The sequence below is a fragment of the Pleurodeles waltl genome, chromosome 3_1 (assembly GCF_031143425.1).
Source record: "Pleurodeles waltl isolate 20211129_DDA chromosome 3_1, aPleWal1.hap1.20221129, whole genome shotgun sequence".
NCBI lineage: Eukaryota > Metazoa > Chordata > Amphibia > Caudata > Salamandridae > Pleurodeles > Pleurodeles waltl.
The window spans coordinates 1,943,192,203-1,943,214,029 of NC_090440.1; the positions used below are offsets into that span (position 1 = coordinate 1,943,192,203).

The following is a 21,827-nucleotide window of genomic DNA, read 5'->3' on the forward strand; positions in this document are numbered from 1 at the left end:
CAGGGGAGTGCAACAAACGGCTCTGGCCCTCATAAAGGTTCTTCAGGAAGGAATGAGGAAAATAAAGCAATGGCCCAAGCACCCCTTCTTTTCTAGCTTGGTTCCGGCTGCCATGAAACAGGAAGCACATCGCACCAATCCCCAGGAAGCATTCTTCAGATCTGCCCAGGTTCTTTAGGGTGTTGCTCTCCCAAGCATTCACTGCAGGGCCTTGGTGCTTTACACAGTCCAGGGCAGCAGGGCTCAGTCCAGCTCAGAATAAGAAGGAGATTGGTTTTGGAATGTAAGTGGCTAGCTTCCTAAGACAGAGAGCGAGAATAATTTAACGTTTTTGTGAACTCTCGCCTTGGCAAACTTGGGAAACTAGTTTGGGTTGGTAGGTTTGCATTGTAGTGCCATTTCAGACATTTCCAACATCTAACAGCATTGTCATACAGGAAGGTAGCAGTGGTTCCAAAGTAAAGTAGGTTATGTCCACGACTGACTTTCTAGCAGAAGACTTTCACTCTGCACTTAGAAATCCATCGAAGTGGAATATTATACAGTTGTTACCATATTCTAACTACACACACTGGTGAATGTGAGTGCCATTTTATGGCAGCTCACGGGGATGTTTCCTTGGGTAAGCATGCCTGAAAGTTACAATAGAAAGCTTCTCTCCTTAAATCTCACACAGAGCCACTAAACAAGCAGCCTCGCTACAGCCAGGACAGCAAGCATTACGCGACTTCTATATTTGTCTGGTGCCTTGTTCGTTTGTGAAGTGTTTGCAGTTTTCTGATTATATTATGTGGATAAGTATGTACATGTGCTTGATTTTCTATCAACTTACTTGTTAGCTTTTCTTTTAAAATGAGGTAATTGAGTATGTGCTTGTGAAGCATGTGTGTGGAAACTTAAGTATGGCTAAGTGTTACCTCCTCTTTTATAACATCTGAGTGAGTCAGTGGTATTTTTCTTTCAAATGAGCAGAGCAAATTGGAGCTGTGAAAACGACCTTGTTACATCGTATGTATTTTACTGCTACTGTATTTGCCCGCTTTCCAATAACCCACCACTCTCCATTAGTGCGTGTCGGTCAGTGCAAGGATGAAGGCGTGTGGTAAGTTTGATCCCAATAAAAACTTCCCACAATACATTTTCCATATCGGTGTCTGGGGGACAAACTGGCTTCTGAAGGGCCCACAAAATTAAACACAGCTGTAAGTTTGAAATCATGCGCAGAATTCCCCATTTTGTAGTGCAAGAGAGATTGGACACATTCAAGTTAAAGATAGATAGCCTATATCCAGGCGCCAGAGGGCAGGGCCATGTCCAAACCTTAAGCAAAAGGGTCTTTATCCAGTCCAAGAGGAGTGGGACATATCAGAGAAGTAAGTGCCATTTATAGGTCTAAGAGGAATCACCGTGGAGGTAAAAGAGTTTGGCTGTGTGGGAGGAAGAATGGCTAGACCCCTGGCACTCTAAGATGCTGACATCCCTGCGCGAAGGGTAGCAGGGTCTGGAAAGGCCACAGCTAACTGAGGATGACCCCCGCAGCACGCCAGCGCAGCCCACACACAATCCCTTTTAACGCAGAATTGATTTTAGATTGAGGTACGGAGGGGGTTTTGTCAGTCTGCTGTTAACTGTTGATGCAACTGAATGAACGGCTCATTAATCAATAGCTTTGCAGCCTCTCAATAAAAAAAGAGAAACCATTGATTGTGTTTGCACAGAAAGCAGCTCCTGTGGCCTCTGAAATGGAGCGAGCGAGAGACGGAGAGGGAGGTGTAGGGAAGGGTGAGATGAAACCGAGGAAAGGGGAGCAGACACACAAAGAGAAGATGGCGTGAACCAGGAAGAGAAGAGTCGAGAGGGAGCTGGAAGCACAGACAGAAGAAGAGAGGTGAAAAATAATATGTTGTAGAAGAAAAGACTGGGAGACAAAAGCGAGAACAAGAGGAGGATTAAGTGACAACGGGAGACACATGCAAGCAGAAAAACGGAGAGAGTGAAACATACAGAAGGCAAGAGAGTGAGGGAGGGAAATGGCAGACAGATGCTGTACATTTTAGATCTATTGCAAGCTGTTTCTGTGTATTTCTGGCATAATTCCATATCCTTGGTCCACTGTTTCTTCATTTTCTCTCATCCCCCAGCAAGTATAACCAGGTGTTTCCAGCAGCCTCTCATCGTAAGTAAGATCAGGACAGGCATTGCCAGTCGTCTATTATTTTTCCAACAACTTATTTGCTTTTTTGACTGCGGGGTCTAAGTGAGCTCAGCAATTGTGCATACTTTGGTGAATTGCTTTGGTGTCTGTAGCTATTCCCAGAAGTCTCTCAAATCACAGTGTACAGTCTCAATATGTACGTAGCATCTTCGCACACCTAGGGAAACTCTTCTTTAGACACTCTCGTAACTTTATTACATTGCCAGTAAGTAATCTCCTAATACTGCCAGCCGTCTTCCATTCCCAGACACCAGTTCCAATTGTATCCAGAAAGCAGGGGCTGCGATCCCTGGCGTGGTCACACCAGGGTAATGGGGTAAAGTCAATCAGTCAGTCTGTCCTTTAGAATGGGAAACCCATAACCCATTCACACACTTATATTTGAAAATTATTAGGACACGACTGCATCCTATGGTTGACAGTTCAGAGGGTAATCCCAGTCGTAGTGAAAACCATGACAAGTTTACGAAATGATGCACAAGATTGAGGTGAATTTATTACGATACAGTTACATTCTCAAATCAGATCAGTGAAAAACTCGTAGTGATGATCGGCCAACAGGCGTTTCGCCCCTTACTGGCTTGAAAGCCTGGGGCTTTTTCAAAGCGTAAGGTTTAAACGCCGCAGGGATGCACAGCATTTAGTTACTCACTGGGCAAGTCAAGCAAGCCCGACACGTTCATCTACATATAAACTGATCGCGGTTCGGAATTATAGTCTGCTACAAGTCAGGGGTGCCCAGATCTCTATGTTCTCGGGGCCGCATGCCGTCCGACAGAGACCCGCGTTGGGTCCTGTTGTATTTCTTGGCTGAAAGCCACGCTGACAGCAGTTGTTGGACTAATCAAACCATTTTCTGGATGATGCTCAATCCGAAGCTACTGGATATTCAGCATGCTTTTTCAGATCCAATTTTCAACAGAGTTGAACTTCACTCGGTGGTGTCCTCTGCCGCTTAGAAAAGGGAGGCCTTGTGCAAAGAAGAAGTCCAGATGGGTTTGATGCAGTTTGAAAAGACCTCTCTGAAAAGGTTTGTGTTAGACCTGACATGCCTTAGGGTGGTCACCCCTAACTTTTTGCCTGCCTCCCTCCACTTTTTGGACCCTGTTTTGTTGGCTTTTAGACTCTGCGCACTTTACCATTGCTAACCAGTGCTGTAGTGCATATGCTCTCTCCCTTTTTAAACATGGTAACTTTGGATCATACCTGATTGGACTATTTAATTTACTTATAAGTCCCTAGTAATGTGCACTATATGTGCCTAGTGCCTGTAGATTAAATGCTACTAGTGGGCCTGCAGGACTGGTTGTGCCACCCACTTAAGTAGCCCCCTTAACCGTGTCTCAGGCTTGCCATTGCAAGGCCTGTGTGTGCAGTTTCACTGCCACTTCGACTTGGCATTTAAAAGTACTTGCCAAACCTACAACTCCCCTTTTTCTACATATAAGTCCCCCCTAATGTGTGCTCTAGGTAACCCCTAGAGCAGGGTGCTGTGTAGGTAAAAGGCAGGACATGTACCTGTGTAGTTATATGTCCTGGTAGTGTAAAACTCCTAAATTCGTTTTTACACTACTGTGAGGCCTGCTCCCTTCATAGGCTAACATTGGGGCTGCCCTCATACATTGTTGAAGTGGCAGCTGCTGATCTGAAAGGAGCAGGAAGGTCATATTTAGTATGGCCAGAATGGTAATACAAAATCCTGCTGACTGGTGAAGTCAGATTTAATATTACTATTCTAGAAATGCCACTTTTAGAAAGTGAGCATTTCTTTGCACTTAAATCTTTCTGTGCCTTACAATCCACGTCTGGCTGGGCTTGGTTGACAGCTCCTTGTGCATTCACTCAGACACACCCCAAACACAGGGTACTCAGCCTCACTTGCATACATCTGTATTTTGAATGGGTCTTCCTGGGCTGGGAGGGTGGAGGGCCTGCTCTCACACAAAGGACTGCCACACCCCCTACTGGGACCATGGCAGACAGGATTGAACTGAAAGGGGACCTGGTGCACTTCTTAGCCACTCTTTGAAGTCTCCCCCACTTCAAAGGCACATTTCGGTATAAAACAGGGCCTCTGCCCTACCTCATCAGACACTTGCTGGAGAAGAAACCTGAACCAGAAACTACATCCTGCCAAGAAGAACTGCCTGGCTGCTCAAAGGACTCACAGGTCTGCTTTCTACAAAGGACTGCTGCCTTGCTGTTGGCCTGCTGGCTTGCTGAACTCTTGTCTGGCTGTGAAAGTGCTCTCCAAGGGCTTGGATAGAGCTTGCCTCCTGTTCCCTGAAGTCTCAGGACCAAAAAGACTTATTTTTCACTTGGACGCTCCGTGTGCCGAAATTTTCGACGCGCAGCTTGTTCCGCGGCGAGAAAAACACCGCACACCAACGCTGATCGACGCGACGCCTTCGGGACGACCGGAACTTCGACGCACGGCCTCGCAAGGACAACGCCGCCCGACCTCCAGAGGAGAAATCGACGCGACGCCTGCCGTGAGAGCGAAACTTCGACGCGCAGCCCCGCAGAACGACACGCAGAATGACGCGCAGCCGGGAAACAAGCAGGAGAATCCACGCACAGACCCGGGACATCTGGTAATCCCCGCGATCCACAGAAAGAGACTGTCTGCGCGCCGGAAAACGACGCACAACTTCCCCGCGTGGGAAATAACGACGCAAGTCCGTGTGTGCTGGGGAGAAATCGACGCACACACCATTTTTCCACGTATCTCTTCTTCTGTGGCCCTCTGAGGAGATTTTCCACTCCAAACCAGGTACTTTGTGCTTGAAAGAGACTTTGGGCCTGATTCTAACTTTGGAGGACGGTGTTAAACCGTCCCAAAAGTGGCGGATATACCACCTACCGTATTACGAGTCCATTATATCCTATGGAACTCGTAATACGGTAGGTGGTATATCCGCCACTTTTGGGACGGTTTAACACCGTCCTCCAAAGTTAGAATCAGGCCCTTTGTTTGCTTTTTAAAGACTTAAGACACTTTATATCACTTTTCAGTGATATATCTACAAATTCACATTGCAACTTTATTCGTTTTGACCTACAATTACCCTGATAAATATTATATATTTTTCTAAACACTGTGTGGTGTATTTTTGTGGTGATCTATGGTGGTATTGTATGATTTATTGCACAAATACTTTACACATTGCCTTCTAAGTTAAGCCTGACTGCTCGTGCCAAGCTACCAGAGGGTGGGCACAGGCTAATTTTGGATTGTGTGAGACTTACCCTGACTAGAGTGAGGGTTCTTGCTTGGACAGAGGGTAACCTGACTGCCAACCAAAAACCCCATTTCTAACAGTTTGCTTTACTCTTTTTATAGAACTTCCCTGGGTCGGTTTATTTCACATACCTGGGCACAAAGCGTTCCACAGAAAACAGGTAGTTCCTACCTTAGTAGCATTATCTGCCTGACCACAAATTATGAATAAGTGTGAAATTTAGTGAAAGAGACTAAAGATACTTTGGCCGTAACCTTCCTGGGCACTAAAAATTGAGAGAAAAGTTTGAACTTAATTCTATGAATCACCTGGAGTCAGTGCAGGTCTCTGAGGGCTGGTGTGATATCAGAGGATTTCTTTAAGCTAACACATATTGGTTCTTCTGTGTCTGGAGATTCAAATTCACTGTTTCAGGAGCTCTGGCATTGAAAGTCCTGCAATAATCCAGTCTTGACACTGCCAAAGGCCTAGTTAGCTCTACGTGGTGTGGTAACAGGAGCCGCAAAAGGATCCCTTGGAGCAGCACGACACAGAAGTTTATATTTCTGAAGATTCCTGCAATTGGATGGTCAAACAATTGGTCGTCACAAACCGTACTCCGGGTTTTTGTTTTCCTACAATAGAAGGAGGTGAAGCGGTTTCTAGTTCCACTTGCCATAGAGAAGGAAGACTTCCGCATGATGTGTCACCAACTCAGAGTACTTCAGCCTTTGATGCATTCTGGCAGAGGCGGCTCGCCTTCATGCATGTGTCAATGTGTTTCAGGGAGGAGGTGATGTTGCAAGTACTAGAAGAGGGTGCCAATCGCCTGGGTACCACTAAGCAAGAGGAAAGGTGTAATCACAGAAAGGCAGAAGCAAAGCTAGAAACATGCAGCTGGAATGACAATCAGAAGAAGAGAAGGCATCTGTGTTTCGGTGAGTGCCACTGCACTGACTTGGAACACCAATAATGGGCAAGGAGACCCACTACCCTGACACACCATATTTATCTTTATGAACCATCAGCCTGAGAAAATCTATGTAAGCAAAGGTAACGCGAGTTACAGTTGTGCCATTTGAAATTAAAAAGACAATTCACTCACAGCTGAAGAACAAAGGCGCAGCTTATACAATGAACCAGGACTAAATAAAGTGCATGAAAACAAAATGCTGCAAAAGATTATAAAGACAAAAACACTGACACAATTGGTAATTGCATAACTCCAAACACAGAAAGGATAACGATCCAACAGCAATAGATATTCTCAAAAGCAATCAGGTTTGACGGTGCTAATGTACCAACCACAGCTGTGCCAATACAAGAGGAAATACTGCAAGGCATCTATCTGCATCGAGCAAATACAAAGTCAAGACAAATCATATAATTCACAAAGTATCCATAAAATACTATGGAATAAAATCGCAAGTGTATAACGTTATGACAAGTCAAACCACCCCATTGAACCTTAAAAGTACAATCTGAATTTTAATCTACAAATGACACCTTGAGCATTCAAAAAAATCAGACACAAGGACTGACCAAATATAGCCTAGAAATAGTCTCTTTGGATACAGAAAAATCAGACACACAGCTGAACTGGAGGACACGGTATTTCAATCCTTGTTCCGGTCTTACGGCGCTCTCTCTGATTTTTAACCTTCATTTGGAACCTGATTTTATACTTTTTAGGGAAAATCTGAAGAATTGTCTCTTTCACACAGTGTGTCATTGAGCCACTCTATTGTCGAACTATGCGTAAGCGCCAAGAAACTGGCAGCAAATGTGCACATTATAAAAAGGATTAACACAACATAAAAATTCTGAGAGTTTTTGGAACATTTGGCCAGAGCCAACACAGACACGGTGGTGTCGAGAATGGGGTCTAAAAAAAAGCATTAAGGAAACTGTGTGGGAGCTACCATCTTCCTCTGGGCACTTTGGGCTACCTCAAATAGAGACCTCCAAGTGGCACGTTTAATGTTGAGAGTCAGAGGGGGGGAATGCATTTCTGACTGGCAGGTCAGGGCTAGGTTGTCATCCTTCCCCCATTTGTACCACAAAAACATGTCAATTCTCTCATAATTGGTTCTGTGTTGAAAACATTGTCAAATTGATCAATGCTAGGGAAATCACTGTCACAAAACTGAACTACCCTTGGAGATAGAACAACTAGAAACTACACAGAATTCACTATACACTAAGATACCCTGACAACCGTAAAATCCATAGAAAACAGGTCAAAGGAAGGCATGAATTGATTAACTGGTGGAGGAACTATCATTTCTATCAGAAACTTCAGCAGAGATGAATGCTGGATAATGTTTGAAACGGGAGCATTTTTCCATTACAGTTGCTCATAAGAAAACAATTTCCATCAGTGTGTGGAGAGATGGCTGAGGGCAAGTTAGGTCTCCGATCAGCAGGACTATGTTTAACTAGTGACAATAGGGCGCTGCTTCCTTCGTCACCTGTTGTAATGTTGCATTTTACTGACAAGGTTGCATTTTCATGCTAGGAAGCCAGGCTATATATTTCTGGATGTCAGGAATGTAATGTTTGTCTCATAAAACCACTGTGGCATCCGAGAGGTGAGAAATGGATTTCTTGATTATTGCAAGTGATTTTCGCTCCAATAACTTTTGACAACTAGAGCTACTGTGCAATCGACCTTTAGTCCAGGACTGAGGCAGGGATATCTGTATAGGACAATATGTTGTCCTTGTGCAGGAACATATGAAGTGATGGTTCAAAGGGACGGGTGAAGTGGTTAGTTTTCCAGGCGTGGGGGTGCCATTCTTTTGAGGGGAGAACTGAAGTGGTTATCTCCTCTGGGGGTCGAGTAGTGTATTCCTGTTGGGGAATTATTAGGTGGATGTTCACTCTCACTGGATGTGGAATTTGTCTACAGGAGAGTATCGAAGTTGTTTTTCTCATTTCAAGATGTATTATTCATTTATGGAGGATGACTGAAATGGGTGTCATTTCCAAAATGGATTTTCTTCCGAGGAGGACGACAGATGTGGTATTATTCTAAGGAAAGAATAGGTGTTTTATAAGGGTGGGCAGATCAGTTTGTGTCCTGTCGATTATATGCAGACAGTTCACATAGAGAATCCACTGTCTCCGGGGCCAGCTTTAATCCCGTTGACAAAAAGAAATTGAACACTGCTGGCACTATCCTGCAGCAGGCAAGAGACCGATGCTAGACTGCCAGCCTGCCACCTTGTAACGAACAGCACATCCCCAGAGCCCTTCTGATTGATTTCAATAAACAACCCAGATATCATATGACTGACTGAAATGCAACCACCCAGAACTGTTTAAACAACCTGCTGTTTCACCAATTCTGATTTGCCCTTCAACCAATGAGAACAGGCCCTGTGTTTCTCTTGGGCTTGGAAGCCAGTGAGAATAACTGTGAGCAGGCTGCACCTCCTGGGTCGTTTAGCAATGAGGTACAGGCAGCCTGAAAATTAGTGTCTTCTGTGTTCTGGCACTGGAATCTAGCCCATTTAGTTTGCCTTCCAATTAGACATTCAAGTTTCAACAAACAAACCCCACTTCAAAATATTGACTGAAAAGGGTAGAATCCTCTATTTTTTATGGATAAGTGTGTCCACCGCTAGCGTTCTATCACTTGAGTTGAGCTTCTCTTCTAGGTTGTGTGATGCACTTTCTTTCACAAAGGAAGACCGAAGAAGGTGTCTCCTTCAGATGCTATAGTCTTTCCTCACAGTGCTAAATGTCTTAAATTCACTGCAATATAGTTAGCTAACACGGTTCTTTTTCTTTATGTGTTGCTGCTGGTCACCAAATAAGATTCCAATCAGCATTTCCTAACTTCCCACAGGGCATTACATAACTACAAATTAGTTCCCGAGGGTGGTAAGTTAATGCCACAGCACGGACGGTAGTGAAGAACGAGTTACTTACCTTCGGTAACGACTTTTCTGGTGGATACATTAGCTACCTGTGGATTCCTCACCTGATGAATACTCCCATGGCGCCAGCATTAGACGGAAATCTTCTTACTAGTCTCTGCACGTCGACGAGGACGTCACTCTAGCCCACGCGACGCCGTCTGACGTCATACAGGCAATAAGAGGTCCTCGCCGACGTGCCGATGACAGTACCAACATTTTTTACGTGCATGAGAATAATAATAACCCAATGCAATGAAAGAGCAAAGCAACATCTCTTAATATTGTAAATCACACAACATTGCAATAAAATAGCTGTAGATTTAATATAACCTTCTTTTTTTTTTTTTTTTTTTTTAAACAAATAAATATATTTATACATACGAATCATGTATATACCCAATATATATATAGATTTATATATAAATATACACATATATACAAATATCATACATGCAAAATGCATTGCAACTTTGAAGACCAAAAGGAGCACACTCAAGGATTGCTTGGAGAGACTAAAAAGGCAACGGGGAGGCGGGTGGGACCGTGAGGAATCCACAGGTAGCTAATGTATCCACCAGAAAAGTCGTTACCGAAGGTAAGTAACTCGTTCTTCTGATGGATACAACTACCTGTGGATTCCTCACCTGATGAATAGAGTCCCAAAGCAGTACCACGCCCGGCGGTGGGTGCCTAAATGGTCAAACCAAGAAATCCTGCAGCACTGACCGTGCAAAATGACCGTCCCTTCTGACCTCAGAGTCCAAACAGTAATGTTTCACAAAAGTGTGAAGGGACGACCAAGTTGCGGCCTTGCAGATGTCGACCACAGGAACACCCCTGGCCAAGGCCGAAGAGGCCGACTTAGCTCTGGTGGAGTGAGCTCTAATGCCCTCAGGCGGATCCTTCTTTGCCAAAGAGTAACAGATTTTAATGCAAAGAACAACCCACCTGGAGAGTGTTCTCTTGTGGACTGCCTTTCCTCTCCTCTTGCCCACGTATCCGACAAACAGCTGATCCTCCAGCCTGATATCCTTCATTCTGTCGATATAGAAGCTCAACGCCCTTTTTGGGTCCAGGCGATGTAGTCTTTCTTCCTCCTTTGAAGGATGAGGCGGAGGATAAAACGTGGACAAAGTGATTGTCTGAGCCAAATGGAAGGGTGAAACAACCTTCGGAAGGAAAGCAGCCTTGGTCCTCAACACCACCTTATCCCCATAAAACGTTATATAAGGGGGTTTAACCGATAAGGCCTGCAACTCACTCACTCTCCTTGCAGATGTTATAGCTACCAGGAATACTGTTTTAATAACCAAATACCTTAAGGGGCAAGAATGCATAGGCTCAAAAGGGGACCCCATAAGGAAAGTCAGGACCAAGGACAAATCCCATTGAGGCATAACGAATGGTTTTGGAGGATATTGATTCAGAAGACCTTTCAAGAATCTGAGAACAATAGGGGATTTAAATAACGATGGTTGGTCTGGAAGACAAATGAAGGCTGACAAGGCCGACAAATAACCCTTAATGGTAGCTACTGCACAACCTTTCTGCGCTAGAGACAGTGCAAAAGACAAAACATGTGACAGATGAGCATGTAAGGGATCAATCTGTCTCTCTCCACACCACATAACAAATTTAGACCACCTATTAGCGTAGATAGATTTAGTGGAGTGTCGCCTGGCCGCTAAGATAACATCCACTACATCAGGCGGGAGAGAGAAGGAACTCAGGTTGCCCCGTTCAATCTCCAAGCATGTAGGTGCAGACTCTGGAGGTTGGGGTGTAAAACCTGCCCCTGCGACTGCGAGAGGAGGTCTGCCCTGAGAGGGAGACGGAGCGGAGGGCACAGTGAGAGTTGGAGAAGGTCGGAGTACCATACCCTCCTTGGCCAATCCGGAGCTATTAAGATGACTTGGGCCCGGTCTTGGCGAATTTTCCTCAACACTCGAGGAATCAAGGGTATGGGGGGAAACGCGTAAAGCAACTGGTCGCACCAGGTTATCTGAAACGCGTCCCCCAACGCTCCCTGCATCGGATACTGGAGGCTGCAGAATAACGGGCAATGCGCGTTCTCCTGAGTGGCAAACAGATCTATCCAAGGAAACCCCCACATCTGGAAGATTAAACAGACTTGATCTGGATGGAGACGCCACTCGTGGTCTGCCGAGAATTGGCGACTGAGACTGTCCGCACGTACATTCAAGACCCCGGCCAGATGATTTGCCACCAAGCAAATCTGATGGTCCTTTGCCCAGGACCATAGCCGAAGAGCTTCTCTGCAGAGAAGGTACGACCCTACTCCTCCCTGTTTGTTTATGTACCACATCGTGGTAGTATTGTCCGTCAGGACCTGTACCGACTGACCACGAAGGGATGGGAGGAAGGCCTTGAGAGCCAAACGTACAGCCCGTAACTCCAACAGATTGATATGAAACACCTGTTCCTCTGGAGACCAAAGCCCTTTGATCTCCAGATCCCCCAGATGAGCTCCCCATCCTAGGGTGGAGGCATCCGTTATTACCGTGGCCACTGGTGGCGACTGCGCGAACGGCTTTCCCTGTGAAAGATTGTTGCCCGCAATCCACCACTTCAATTCCACAGCAGCATCTCTGGAGATCTTGACAGTACCTTCTAAATCTCCCTTGTGTTGAGACCACTGCCTTCGGAGGCACCACTGAAGAGCCCTCATGTGCCAGCGAGCATGCGTGACCAACAGAATGCAGGAGGCGAACAGACCGAGCAGACGAAGGACCTTGAGGACTGGAACTACTGCTCCATTTCGAAACATTGGAACCAATTCCTGAATATCTTGAATCCGCTGAGGCGGAGGAAAGGCTCGACTCAATGTTGTATCCAGTACTGCCCCTATGAACAGGAGGCGCTGAGAGGGCTCCAGGTGAGATTTGGGCACGTTCACCGAAAAGCCCAGGTCGAACAACAACTGGGTTGTTGACTGCAGATGATGCGACACAAGCTCCGGGGACTTGGCTTTGATCAACCAGTCGTCCAAGTAAGGGAATACTGCTATCCCCTTCCTTCTGAGCTCCGCCGCAACTACTGACATCACCTTTGTGAAGACTCGAGGTGCTGAAGTAAGACCAAACGGGAGGACCGCAAACTGATAGTGCTGCGACCCTACCACAAACCGGAGATACTTCCTGTGCGACTTGAGTATCGGGATATGAAAGTAAGCATCCTGCAAGTCGACAGACACCATCCAATCTTCCTTGTTCAACGCCAAAAGCACCTGTGCTAGGGTCAGCATCTTGAACTTTTCCTGTTTGAGGAACCAATTCAAGATCCTCAGATCCAGGATTGGTCTCAACTGACCATCCTTTTTGGGAATCAGGAAGTATCTTGAGTAACAACCTCGACCCTTTTCCTGCTCTGGGACCAACTCTACCGCGCCCTTTGAAAGGAGGACTTGAACCTCCTGTTCTAGCAACAGGAGGTGTTCTTCTGAACAATAAGATGGGCGGGGCGGGATGAGGGGCGGGAACTCCCGAAAGGGAAGGGCGTAGCCTTTTCCCACAATGCCGAGAACCCAAGTGTCCGTTGTGATAGACTTCCACTTGTGGAGAAAATGCTGTAATCTTCCCCCTACAGGAGAGGAGTGAGTGGGAAACGGTGGAAGCCTAAGGCTGCTTCCCCTGCTGCACCCCTCCAGAGGACGAGGAAGAGGCAGAGTGCTGTTGAGAGGCTCCTCTGGTACGGACCCCACCCCTCCCCCTCCCTCTAAATGACCTATAGGGGAGGGAAGAGGCGGGTTGCTGGAACCTCCCCCGAAAGGAAGAGGAATAAGAGCCACGCCCAAATCCCCGAAACCTCCTGAAAATTCTAGAAGAGGCAGAGGAAGAAGGAGCTTGCAGTCCTAACGATTTGGCTGTGGCTCTGCTCTCCTTAAATCGTTCCAAGGCTGAATCTGCCTTGGCTCCAAACAGTCTGTCCCCATCAAACGGGAGGTCCAGCAGGGTCGACTGCACATCCGCAGAGAACCCTGAGTTTCGGAGCCAGGCCTGTCTTCTTGCCACCACAGCCGTGCCCATCGCCCTGGCCACCGAGTCGGTCGTGTCCAGCCCAGACTGGATAATCTGGGTCGCGGCAGCCTGGGCGTCCGAGACCACATCCAAGAGACCCTGGGGAAGCTCCGTAAATGAAGACGAAATATCATCCATCAGCGCATGGATGTACCTCCCCAGAATGCACGTTGCGTTGGTGGCCTTCAACGCCAAACTGCATGACGAAAATATTTTCTTGGACTGCGCATCCAGTTTCTTGGAGTCTCTGTCTCCAGGCACCGTCGGGAAGGAACCAGGCGCTGACTTTGAGGAACAGGAGGCTTGCACCACCAAGCTCTCCGGCGTAGGGTGTCTAGAGAGAAAGCCAGGGTCAGATGGTGCAGCTCGATACCTCCTGGCCACAGCCCTATGAACGGCCGAGGAAGACACCGGCTTCTTCCACACCTCCAACACCGGATCCAGCAAAGCCTCATTAAATGGCAAGAGAGGCTCAGCTGCAGCAGAGGCCGGATGCAATACCTCTGTCAGCAAATTCTGCTTTGCCTCTGCCACCGGCAAAGGCAGGTCCAAAAAGCTTGCTGCCTTCCTCACCACAGCATGAAAGGAAGCAGCCTCCTCCGTATATTCCCCTGGAGATGAAAGGTCCCACTCAGGGGAAGTGTCCAGCCCACTGGCTGTATCCAGACCATGCAGTCCGTCTCCAGAGTCCTCAATCTCTCCCTCCTCTAGGACTCGCTGGTACTCTTGCTCTTCTAAAAGACGGAGAGCACGCCTCCTCGAATGAAGTCTCTCCTCGATACGCGGAGTCGACATGGCCTCCGCTGACGTCGAAGAACGGCGCCGATCTCCAGAAGCATCTGACGCCGCGTCCGGCGCCACAGGCAGCTTCGGCGCCGAGGCAGGAGCCGGAGGACGAGGTCTTGGAGCCGATGGACCAACCGGAGTCACAGGGCAAAATCCTGACTTCGACGGAGGGGCAACCTCCGGGGCCGAAACATCCGAAGCCACCAGAGCGGCCACCGACGTCGGCACCGGCGCCGAGCCCACATTCCCAAAAGGGAGAAAGGGCATAAAGGGTGCCGGCCGAAGAGGCGCAGGATCACCCAACGAAAAGGCCAAGGGCCCCGAAGGACCAGCCGGAGCAGCTCCTGGAGCCATCTGCTGAAAGATGGTATACATCGCATTAAGAAACGCGGTACTATCGGCTCCAGGAGTGGGAAAAGCCGGATACTGGGGTGCCTGGATCGAGGGCGACCCCGACCTCGACGTCTGCGACGCCGGAGAAAACACAAGAGGCTGCACCACCTCAATCACTGACGCCTGACCAGGCGAAGTCGGTGACGCCGGAGAGGGCAACGGCGTCGATGGATGCGGCGTGACCGTGGGGCTGACCTCCCAAGTCCTCCGACGCCGAGCCGAAGGTGACCTCGAACGAGACTCCTTGCTGGAGTGACGTCGTGAGTCTCTACGGCGCCGGGAGTCTCGATGACGCCGGTGAGACCTTGGCGAAGAAGACTTCTTATGATGTTTCTCCTTCTTCTTTGACTTTGCCATGAATAACTTGGCCTCACGCTCTTTGAGGGCCTTCGGATTCATGTGTTGACATGAATCGCAAGTCGAGACGTCGTGGTCGGAGCTCAAACACCATAGACAGTCGGAGTGAGGATCTGTAACTGACATCTTGCCCCCACACTCTCGACAGGGCTTGAAACCCGACTTCCTCTGAGACATTGTTACCGCAGAGAAGACTACGCAGCAGACAATACACTGTAACCACGAAGGTAACAGTAGCTCCCTCGAAGATAACCGTTTCGAATGCACGGAAAAAAGGGAACTGTCATCGGCACGTCGGCGAGGACCTCTTATTGCCTGTATGACGTCAGACGGCGTCGCGTGGGCTAGAGTGACGTCCTCGTCGACGTGCAGAGACTAGTAAGAAGATTTCCGTCGAATGCTGGCGCCATGGGAGTATTCATCAGGTGAGGAATCCACAGGTAGTTGTATCCATCAGAATTTTACATTCTTCTTATGATTGTATATAGCAAAAGTCTGCCTATGGGGCAACTGAGTGGTGCATGTTATAGAAAATGCATAGGCAAATTGAGAACTATGTGATAGCATCTATGTAAAGGAAGGGTGGTAAAGGAGAAATTCTTTCTTGCAGAGATTTTTGACTTGAGGAACTGGGCAGTCTTTACCGGTGACCGATGAGGTGCTACTTAAAGAGAGACATCGCTTATTCATTTCACAACTACAGGAATGATTTAGTGAGTCTTTCTAGATGCTTAACACATATCATAATACAGCTAATCGCAGGTATATTCTGTCTTGCATACACTGATTTCTACTCAGGTGATTTCATGGCTCCCTGTGCTCCCCTGCCTCTGTCCTAAGGTAGGTATTTTTTGGCCAGGGTTGTTGGTGAACTGGTAATTACCCTTTTCATAGTGATGTATTAGGACTCGAGGTTAATGTGGGCCTTGAGGGTCTGCCAATTAAGTCCATCAAGGTGGTGAAGGTGGCAAATAGATATATCTGCCTGAATTCAAAGGAACCCCAATGTTGAGTCTGATGCATTACCGTATTTCAAATGGTCACCTTGAGGCTTTGAGATACCCTCAGACTTCTGAAGTATGTTGTGTTTCCATTCTAGATGCATTGCAGGATCTCCTGGTGCCTATTTCAAGAAAGTCTATCTATTCCTACAGAAGATGTCAAGACAGGAACTGACGAGTAATTACATTCTTTAGCTTGCACACTGTACTTCCTGTATGGTCTGTTTTTAAATCACTGTCCTGACTCTTTTATAAAAATCTTTACATTATTTGAGGCACCTTAGCACAAATGGGCCACCTTTTTGTGTCCTGCCACTTCATTTCCCCCACATAAGAATGCCTGGATGTGGGCGTGCACAAAGCAGAGGGAAACAAGGGTTGAGGCAAATGTCTGTAGAGAACGGAATACCTTTTACAGGAAACCATGAGGTAAAACACTTGATCAGTAGAGCGGGCCCTTTCATGAATTAGTGAGTGACCAGTGAAGCCTTCTCATTGTAGGTGAAGCTCACAGCATCCCTCTAGGGTAGGGTATGTATAGGCAAAACCTAACTAGGGTGAGGTTTTATGGTGCAGAATCAAATGAAAGCCACAAAAAAAAGTACTTGGTAACATCACATACTAAATAGATTGCTCTGGATTAGGAGTGTTGTAGTTCCATGTGCTGAGCTTTTCCCAAGGCCCTAGTGTTCATGGAAAACATCTATCAGTATCAAGGGTGGTGCTGTATGTGATTCGTATTGGCCTGGGTGTTAACTTCTTAGCATGAAATGCTATTATACAATTGGCACATACAATTGAGAGCAACGCCCAGTTAGATGTATTACATACCCCAAAGTATCGTATAAAGCTTACTGGTTCATTATAAAAAATAAAGTCAAGGTCCCAAAGATAATATTAAGGTGACTGTGTATGATACTTCTGGTGATCACGGTTCAGGTTTTCACCACACCCAGGATCCCTGCATCTATATCCATGCTTGCAGCTAGCTGGAGGGACTGCCTGTCAGTGAAACATGGCTGCATCTCATCATTGCATTGTCCCTGTCAAGTTCTTCTTCTGTCCTTCGGAATTCGCGGGTAATCCAGTACATTTCTCTGGCACCAGTGGTGTGGTAGAGAGACATGGTACAGGGGCCCGAGGTGCAATTGAAGGAAAGGGACAAGTGTCAGCCACTGAGGGTACAGTAGCCAATCGTTTCTGGAGTTTTCCATCACAAAGCCAGAGGTGGTTGAAATATCCAAAATGTGATTTGGAACACCCTCAAAGCCACCGGACTGACAGGGATGACCTACACACAAGTCCAGGTAGAAGTGGGCTGCAATGTTCTTGGTGAAGCAGGAAGTAAACCAGAATGACAGGGTCTCCATTCCACTTGCATATTCGTCTCGCTGTTTCCTGCAAATCAAATTTATTATTCTATTTTCTTTGTGCGCCCAAGAAGCAGAGAGGGGTGCCAATAAATAAGAATTTTCACTACGGGTGTGTAAGCTGACCTCACCTGTAGGGTACCAAAAAAAGTTGTACAGCAAATTAAAATTAATGCAGCCACCGACCAACAAGTCGCAGCGCAACAGTCTGAGGGAAGATCTTCGACAGTAAACAGGGAGGGTCACTTGGGGGCAGGAGTGAGGAACACTGAAAGATGTGCGCTTTGCTGGGGAACTAATAACTTCTCATGGGTACCAAACTGAAATATACTTCTTATGCCATGCCAGATTGCTGGATGGTGCCATGCAGCAGCTGACTTTTCACTCCGACTTCATACAGAATTAAAGAATTTCCCTTATCTAATCAGAACTAATAATCTACGGGTAAATAATTCAAGAACAAGGCTCACTGGCCTTTGCAGCACTGAATTTCAGATAGGAGCGACAGGCACCTGTAAAACTGTGTGGGTGGGAATCCAAGGACTGTCAGAGAAAGTTTAGCAACAATGTACACTATGGGATCTGTAGGTGGATATTGGGTACTACAATAGAAGGAAAGTTCAAGAGTGTCAGTAGATTGGCAGAATGGCCCAACGTTATTATGCGGCGCTCCATCAATATACAAGCAGTGGGGCACAGTCCACAAATGTAAATTCCCACATTATCTTTAGACAAATAAACTCACATCTGGGGCACATACATTCTGCTGACCAATGGATGGCTTGGTACATACAACTCATACAGTGCATGATATAGCACCTATGAGACATTCAACGAACAAGACAGAAACATAAGACATCTAAAAAACAAACAAACAACATGAAAAAACATGAGTGGCATCGATCATAAACGAATGAAGCAGAATTCAGTTCTTTGTCGATAGTCATAAAAAGGGACCGTGGTAGTGGAGTTGCTAGTGGGTGTTTACCGGAGGCACTGCTGAGTTGAGCATTTACTGAGCACACCCCCTTTGCTTTCACTTACTTAATGAGTTTTGATGGTCAGTCAACTCTTTACGAGTGCAATACAGCAGTGAGGATACGTTACAGAGAATCACCAAGGCATGCTTTCTTACCGCTGCTTTGGATTTAGAAATGTCATCTATTTGGAGGTGCAGGTCCTCCATTTCCACCTCCATGGACTTCCTGGCCTTGACGGAAGCAGCGCTGGTGAATTCAGACTCCTCCAACTTCACAAAAGGTAAAAAAAGAAGCAAATAAGCACACAGAAGGCGGTCACTACAATACACCTCTCAGACCAATGTGGCCTTCAAGGCAGCAACCTTCAAAGCAGTCAAGCATGCACACACAAATAAACGTTGCATTTACTTGTAGCTCTATGAATGCCTTCAACACTTGTGGAGCAGAAGCTCTACATACCTCAGTGCCAGCTCTGCTGCTTGACGGCATTTACTCCATTGTGCTAAACTATAAGATCTGTTTGTTTGGAGAATAGTAAGCTAGCTATAATACAGCAGGCGCTGACCCTTCCTCTTCTTTACGACTTTCAATACAGTGATGCTTAGTGGACTAGCAAGGAATCTCCTTGGAGAATACATCACTTTTATAAATGACTCAGAAAACAAAGCCCTAAAGTACAATATCAAAATGGATTTGCATACTCCATGTGAATATGAAACCCCAAAGTGTCCCTCATTTCTCATGGGGGGGGGGGGGGGGGGGGAGGGGCTTCTTTAAAGCGAATGTTGTTTGATATTTTCTCAATGACCACTTGTGATATTGTGACAAAACATGCAAAATGTTTCTAAAAAGAAAGTGAGCATTTGTATTGTATTGTAACATTTATATAGCACTTACTAATCATGTGTGGGGCACTGAAGCAATTTTCCACCTGGGTAGCACGCTACACAGTGACAGGTGTGTGGTTGAAAGAGTGTTGTCTCTGTTTTAAGCCTATGTGGGATGTGTTTTCATGTTGTGCGTGAAAAACACAAGATCAAATGATAACAGGGAAAAGGGAATTTGATTGAACAACGGGCACATGTATTTAAAGGTAAAGGATTGCTGCACAAAAAATGCATTGTAAATTTTGATGTATCAGGTGTTTGTGTGGAAACAATTTACGTACTTTCTTATATGCAACTAAATTTGTAATAGTGTTTGCTGAGCCTGGATTTAATTCATTTGAATTAAGAAACTAAATAAATATATTATTATGAATAAATAGATGTAAGATCAGAATTACCTGAAAATAAGAAGGGGGGGGGAGTCGCATTTATAAAATGAAACCGGGAAAACTCTCCTTTATCAATATACATATAGTTTTGACTCGGAGTCTTCCTTTAGGGGGCAGCTCAGTAGTTGAACTTTCATACTCTTAAGGTCCTTGTCTCTGGGTAGTACCATCTTGAATAGCTACCTCACCTGATTTTTAAGCTGTGCAATCTCACGTTTGCTGGGTGCATTATTCTTAAGGTGGTCCAGCATCATCTGAGCATCAGCCAAGAGGGCTTTTGTCCTCTTCAAGTCCTTCCGCAGACGTTTTTCTGTCTCAAAATCTCGCTGGCTCACCTGAAAAGAAGAAAACTCACATTAAGTACCTACTAAGCAAATCTTTAACCTATAAAGGCCCGAGGGAACACCTGCTGGAAAGAGATGTAGCCCTGTTCTCCTCTAGGGGCCTAAGGTATCAGCCGGCTGGAAGAGAGATGCTGAACTACACTATACCGCAGTACTCAGCACTGACTGTATACTGTCTAAAGAATGTCTTTGCAGAACCAAAGATACAAGTTTAAAGGTCTGATAGATAACTCAGCTGTCTGAGCAACTGCTGAGTTTTACAAGACCTGCTTAAGACAAAACATAACTCGAAGGGTTTGAGGAATAGCTCTGATGTTCTGTGCCTGCGAAAAAAAACAGCACAGGGGGCTGATGGACAGCTCTGCTGTGTGGGAGATAGCTCTGCAGAAGTTACAGTTCTACAGGCATGAAGACTAGTCTAGAGTTTTTGGAGGCATCAAACATCTTTAGAACAAAACATGCATCTTTTCTGAGGAGCAGCTCTTCTATGCAAGGGTTAGGCCCCTTTATCTTTTAAATAAACCCTTTCATTCCAAAGGCCGTGGAATAATCCTCTAATATCTGAAGGATACAGAACAAACTTACAATTCTGTGGGTCTGGAAGACAGATCTGCGGTCTGGTCAGCTCTACAGACTTGAAAAATAGTTAATCGATATTAGTGAAGACAATGCTGTCCAAACCTACAGAGAGACAGCTCTGCTGCCGGAGGGATTGCTCTGCTGCCTTCTGCCATGCAGAACATAAGTCTGGCAGTTAGCTCGGCCTTTATGGGGTAGCTCTGGTAATTAAATGATGGCTGTGCTGTTCAACACCTGTAAACCAGAAGCTCTGCATGCGTCAGGACCAGCCCCGCTGCTGGATGGGTAGCTTTGCTCGCCAAGAAAGAATGAAACACAACTTACACTAAGGCCTAAACAACAGTTCCTCCACCTATGTGCTCTTTAGTAGAAAAATAGATGCAAGTTTGTGCTGTTTTGCACCGTTTCGCGTTGTGACACAAATGCTATTTTGCAGGAGCAAAAATCAATATTCACATATTGCCTGTTGCAGACAGCTGATTTTTGCTACTGCAAAACAGATCACAGAAAAATAAAACTGACCTAAATTACTTGCCCTTACCACATGTAATGAGGTACCAAATATCACCTCTTTGCCAATTAACACATTAAAACAGAACCAACCTGCAGTCTCTGTAATCAGACACCCTTGCGAGTTAAAAAATGTAGCGCTGACACCTTACCAATGCAAGCATCTGCCTCTTAGTAGTTATCAGCCAGTCTAGTTGAAGTTTACCACTGCAACACAAGGCTCTTCAGTGAGTCCCACACAACAAAGTGTTTGTCCAGATATTCTAGTGATACAACTAGCTCCTACAAGTAAGTCTCCATAAAATTGACATTTATGACTATTGTTGGAGAAAAAAAGCAGCGTCAGGCGTGGTTGGGAGCACCCAGCCAGGGCGCTCCCAGGCAGACTGGAGCCTGTGCTGGCTCTTTCCAGCCCAGCAACTGTGTTGATGCGCTGCAGAGGGCCCTGTCTGCATGTGTGTTTGGCTGGCCCGAGACGTCCGGCCAAACACACATGCGCACTGAGGGGAGTGCACTGTGCACTCCCCTCGTCATACCCCATACATAGTATATTATTGTTTAGTTGTTAAAGGTTTACAGTGGCTGCTCTGGTGGGGGTTGGTGGGAGGAAGGGGTGAGGGTGACGCTCCTCCGCTCTAATAGAGGAGCTGCCCCTTGATGCTATACTCCTCTTTCTGTGGGGTCCCTGAAATTACAGGTAGGTATGTTTCTGCTGTCCTGTTATTATTCTGTTTCTACTGTCGTGTGCACCTTGAGGACGTGGCGGGCTTTGCAGTTGTATAATGTGCGTACTGCTACTAGAAGGCACTCTGCTGTCCTGCAGCCTGATAGC

The 21,827-nt window shown here is 46.3% G+C and overlaps 1 protein-coding gene across 11 annotated transcripts in view; it reads right to left on the minus strand.

The window, feature by feature from the left end:
- Window positions 1-21,827, minus strand: part of MYO18A (myosin XVIIIA) — an 805,500-nt gene that overhangs the window by 175,639 nt on the left and 608,034 nt on the right. For all 11 annotated transcript variants that reach the window (XM_069226228.1, XM_069226223.1, XM_069226221.1 and 8 more), the window contains 2 exons: window positions 19,751-19,897; window positions 18,442-18,555 (listed from right to left, as the gene is read on the minus strand). In XM_069226228.1, coding sequence (XP_069082329.1) covers window positions 18,442-18,555; window positions 19,751-19,897 — 261 coding nt within the window. The remainder of the gene's footprint in view (window positions 1-18,441; window positions 18,556-19,750; window positions 19,898-21,827) is intronic.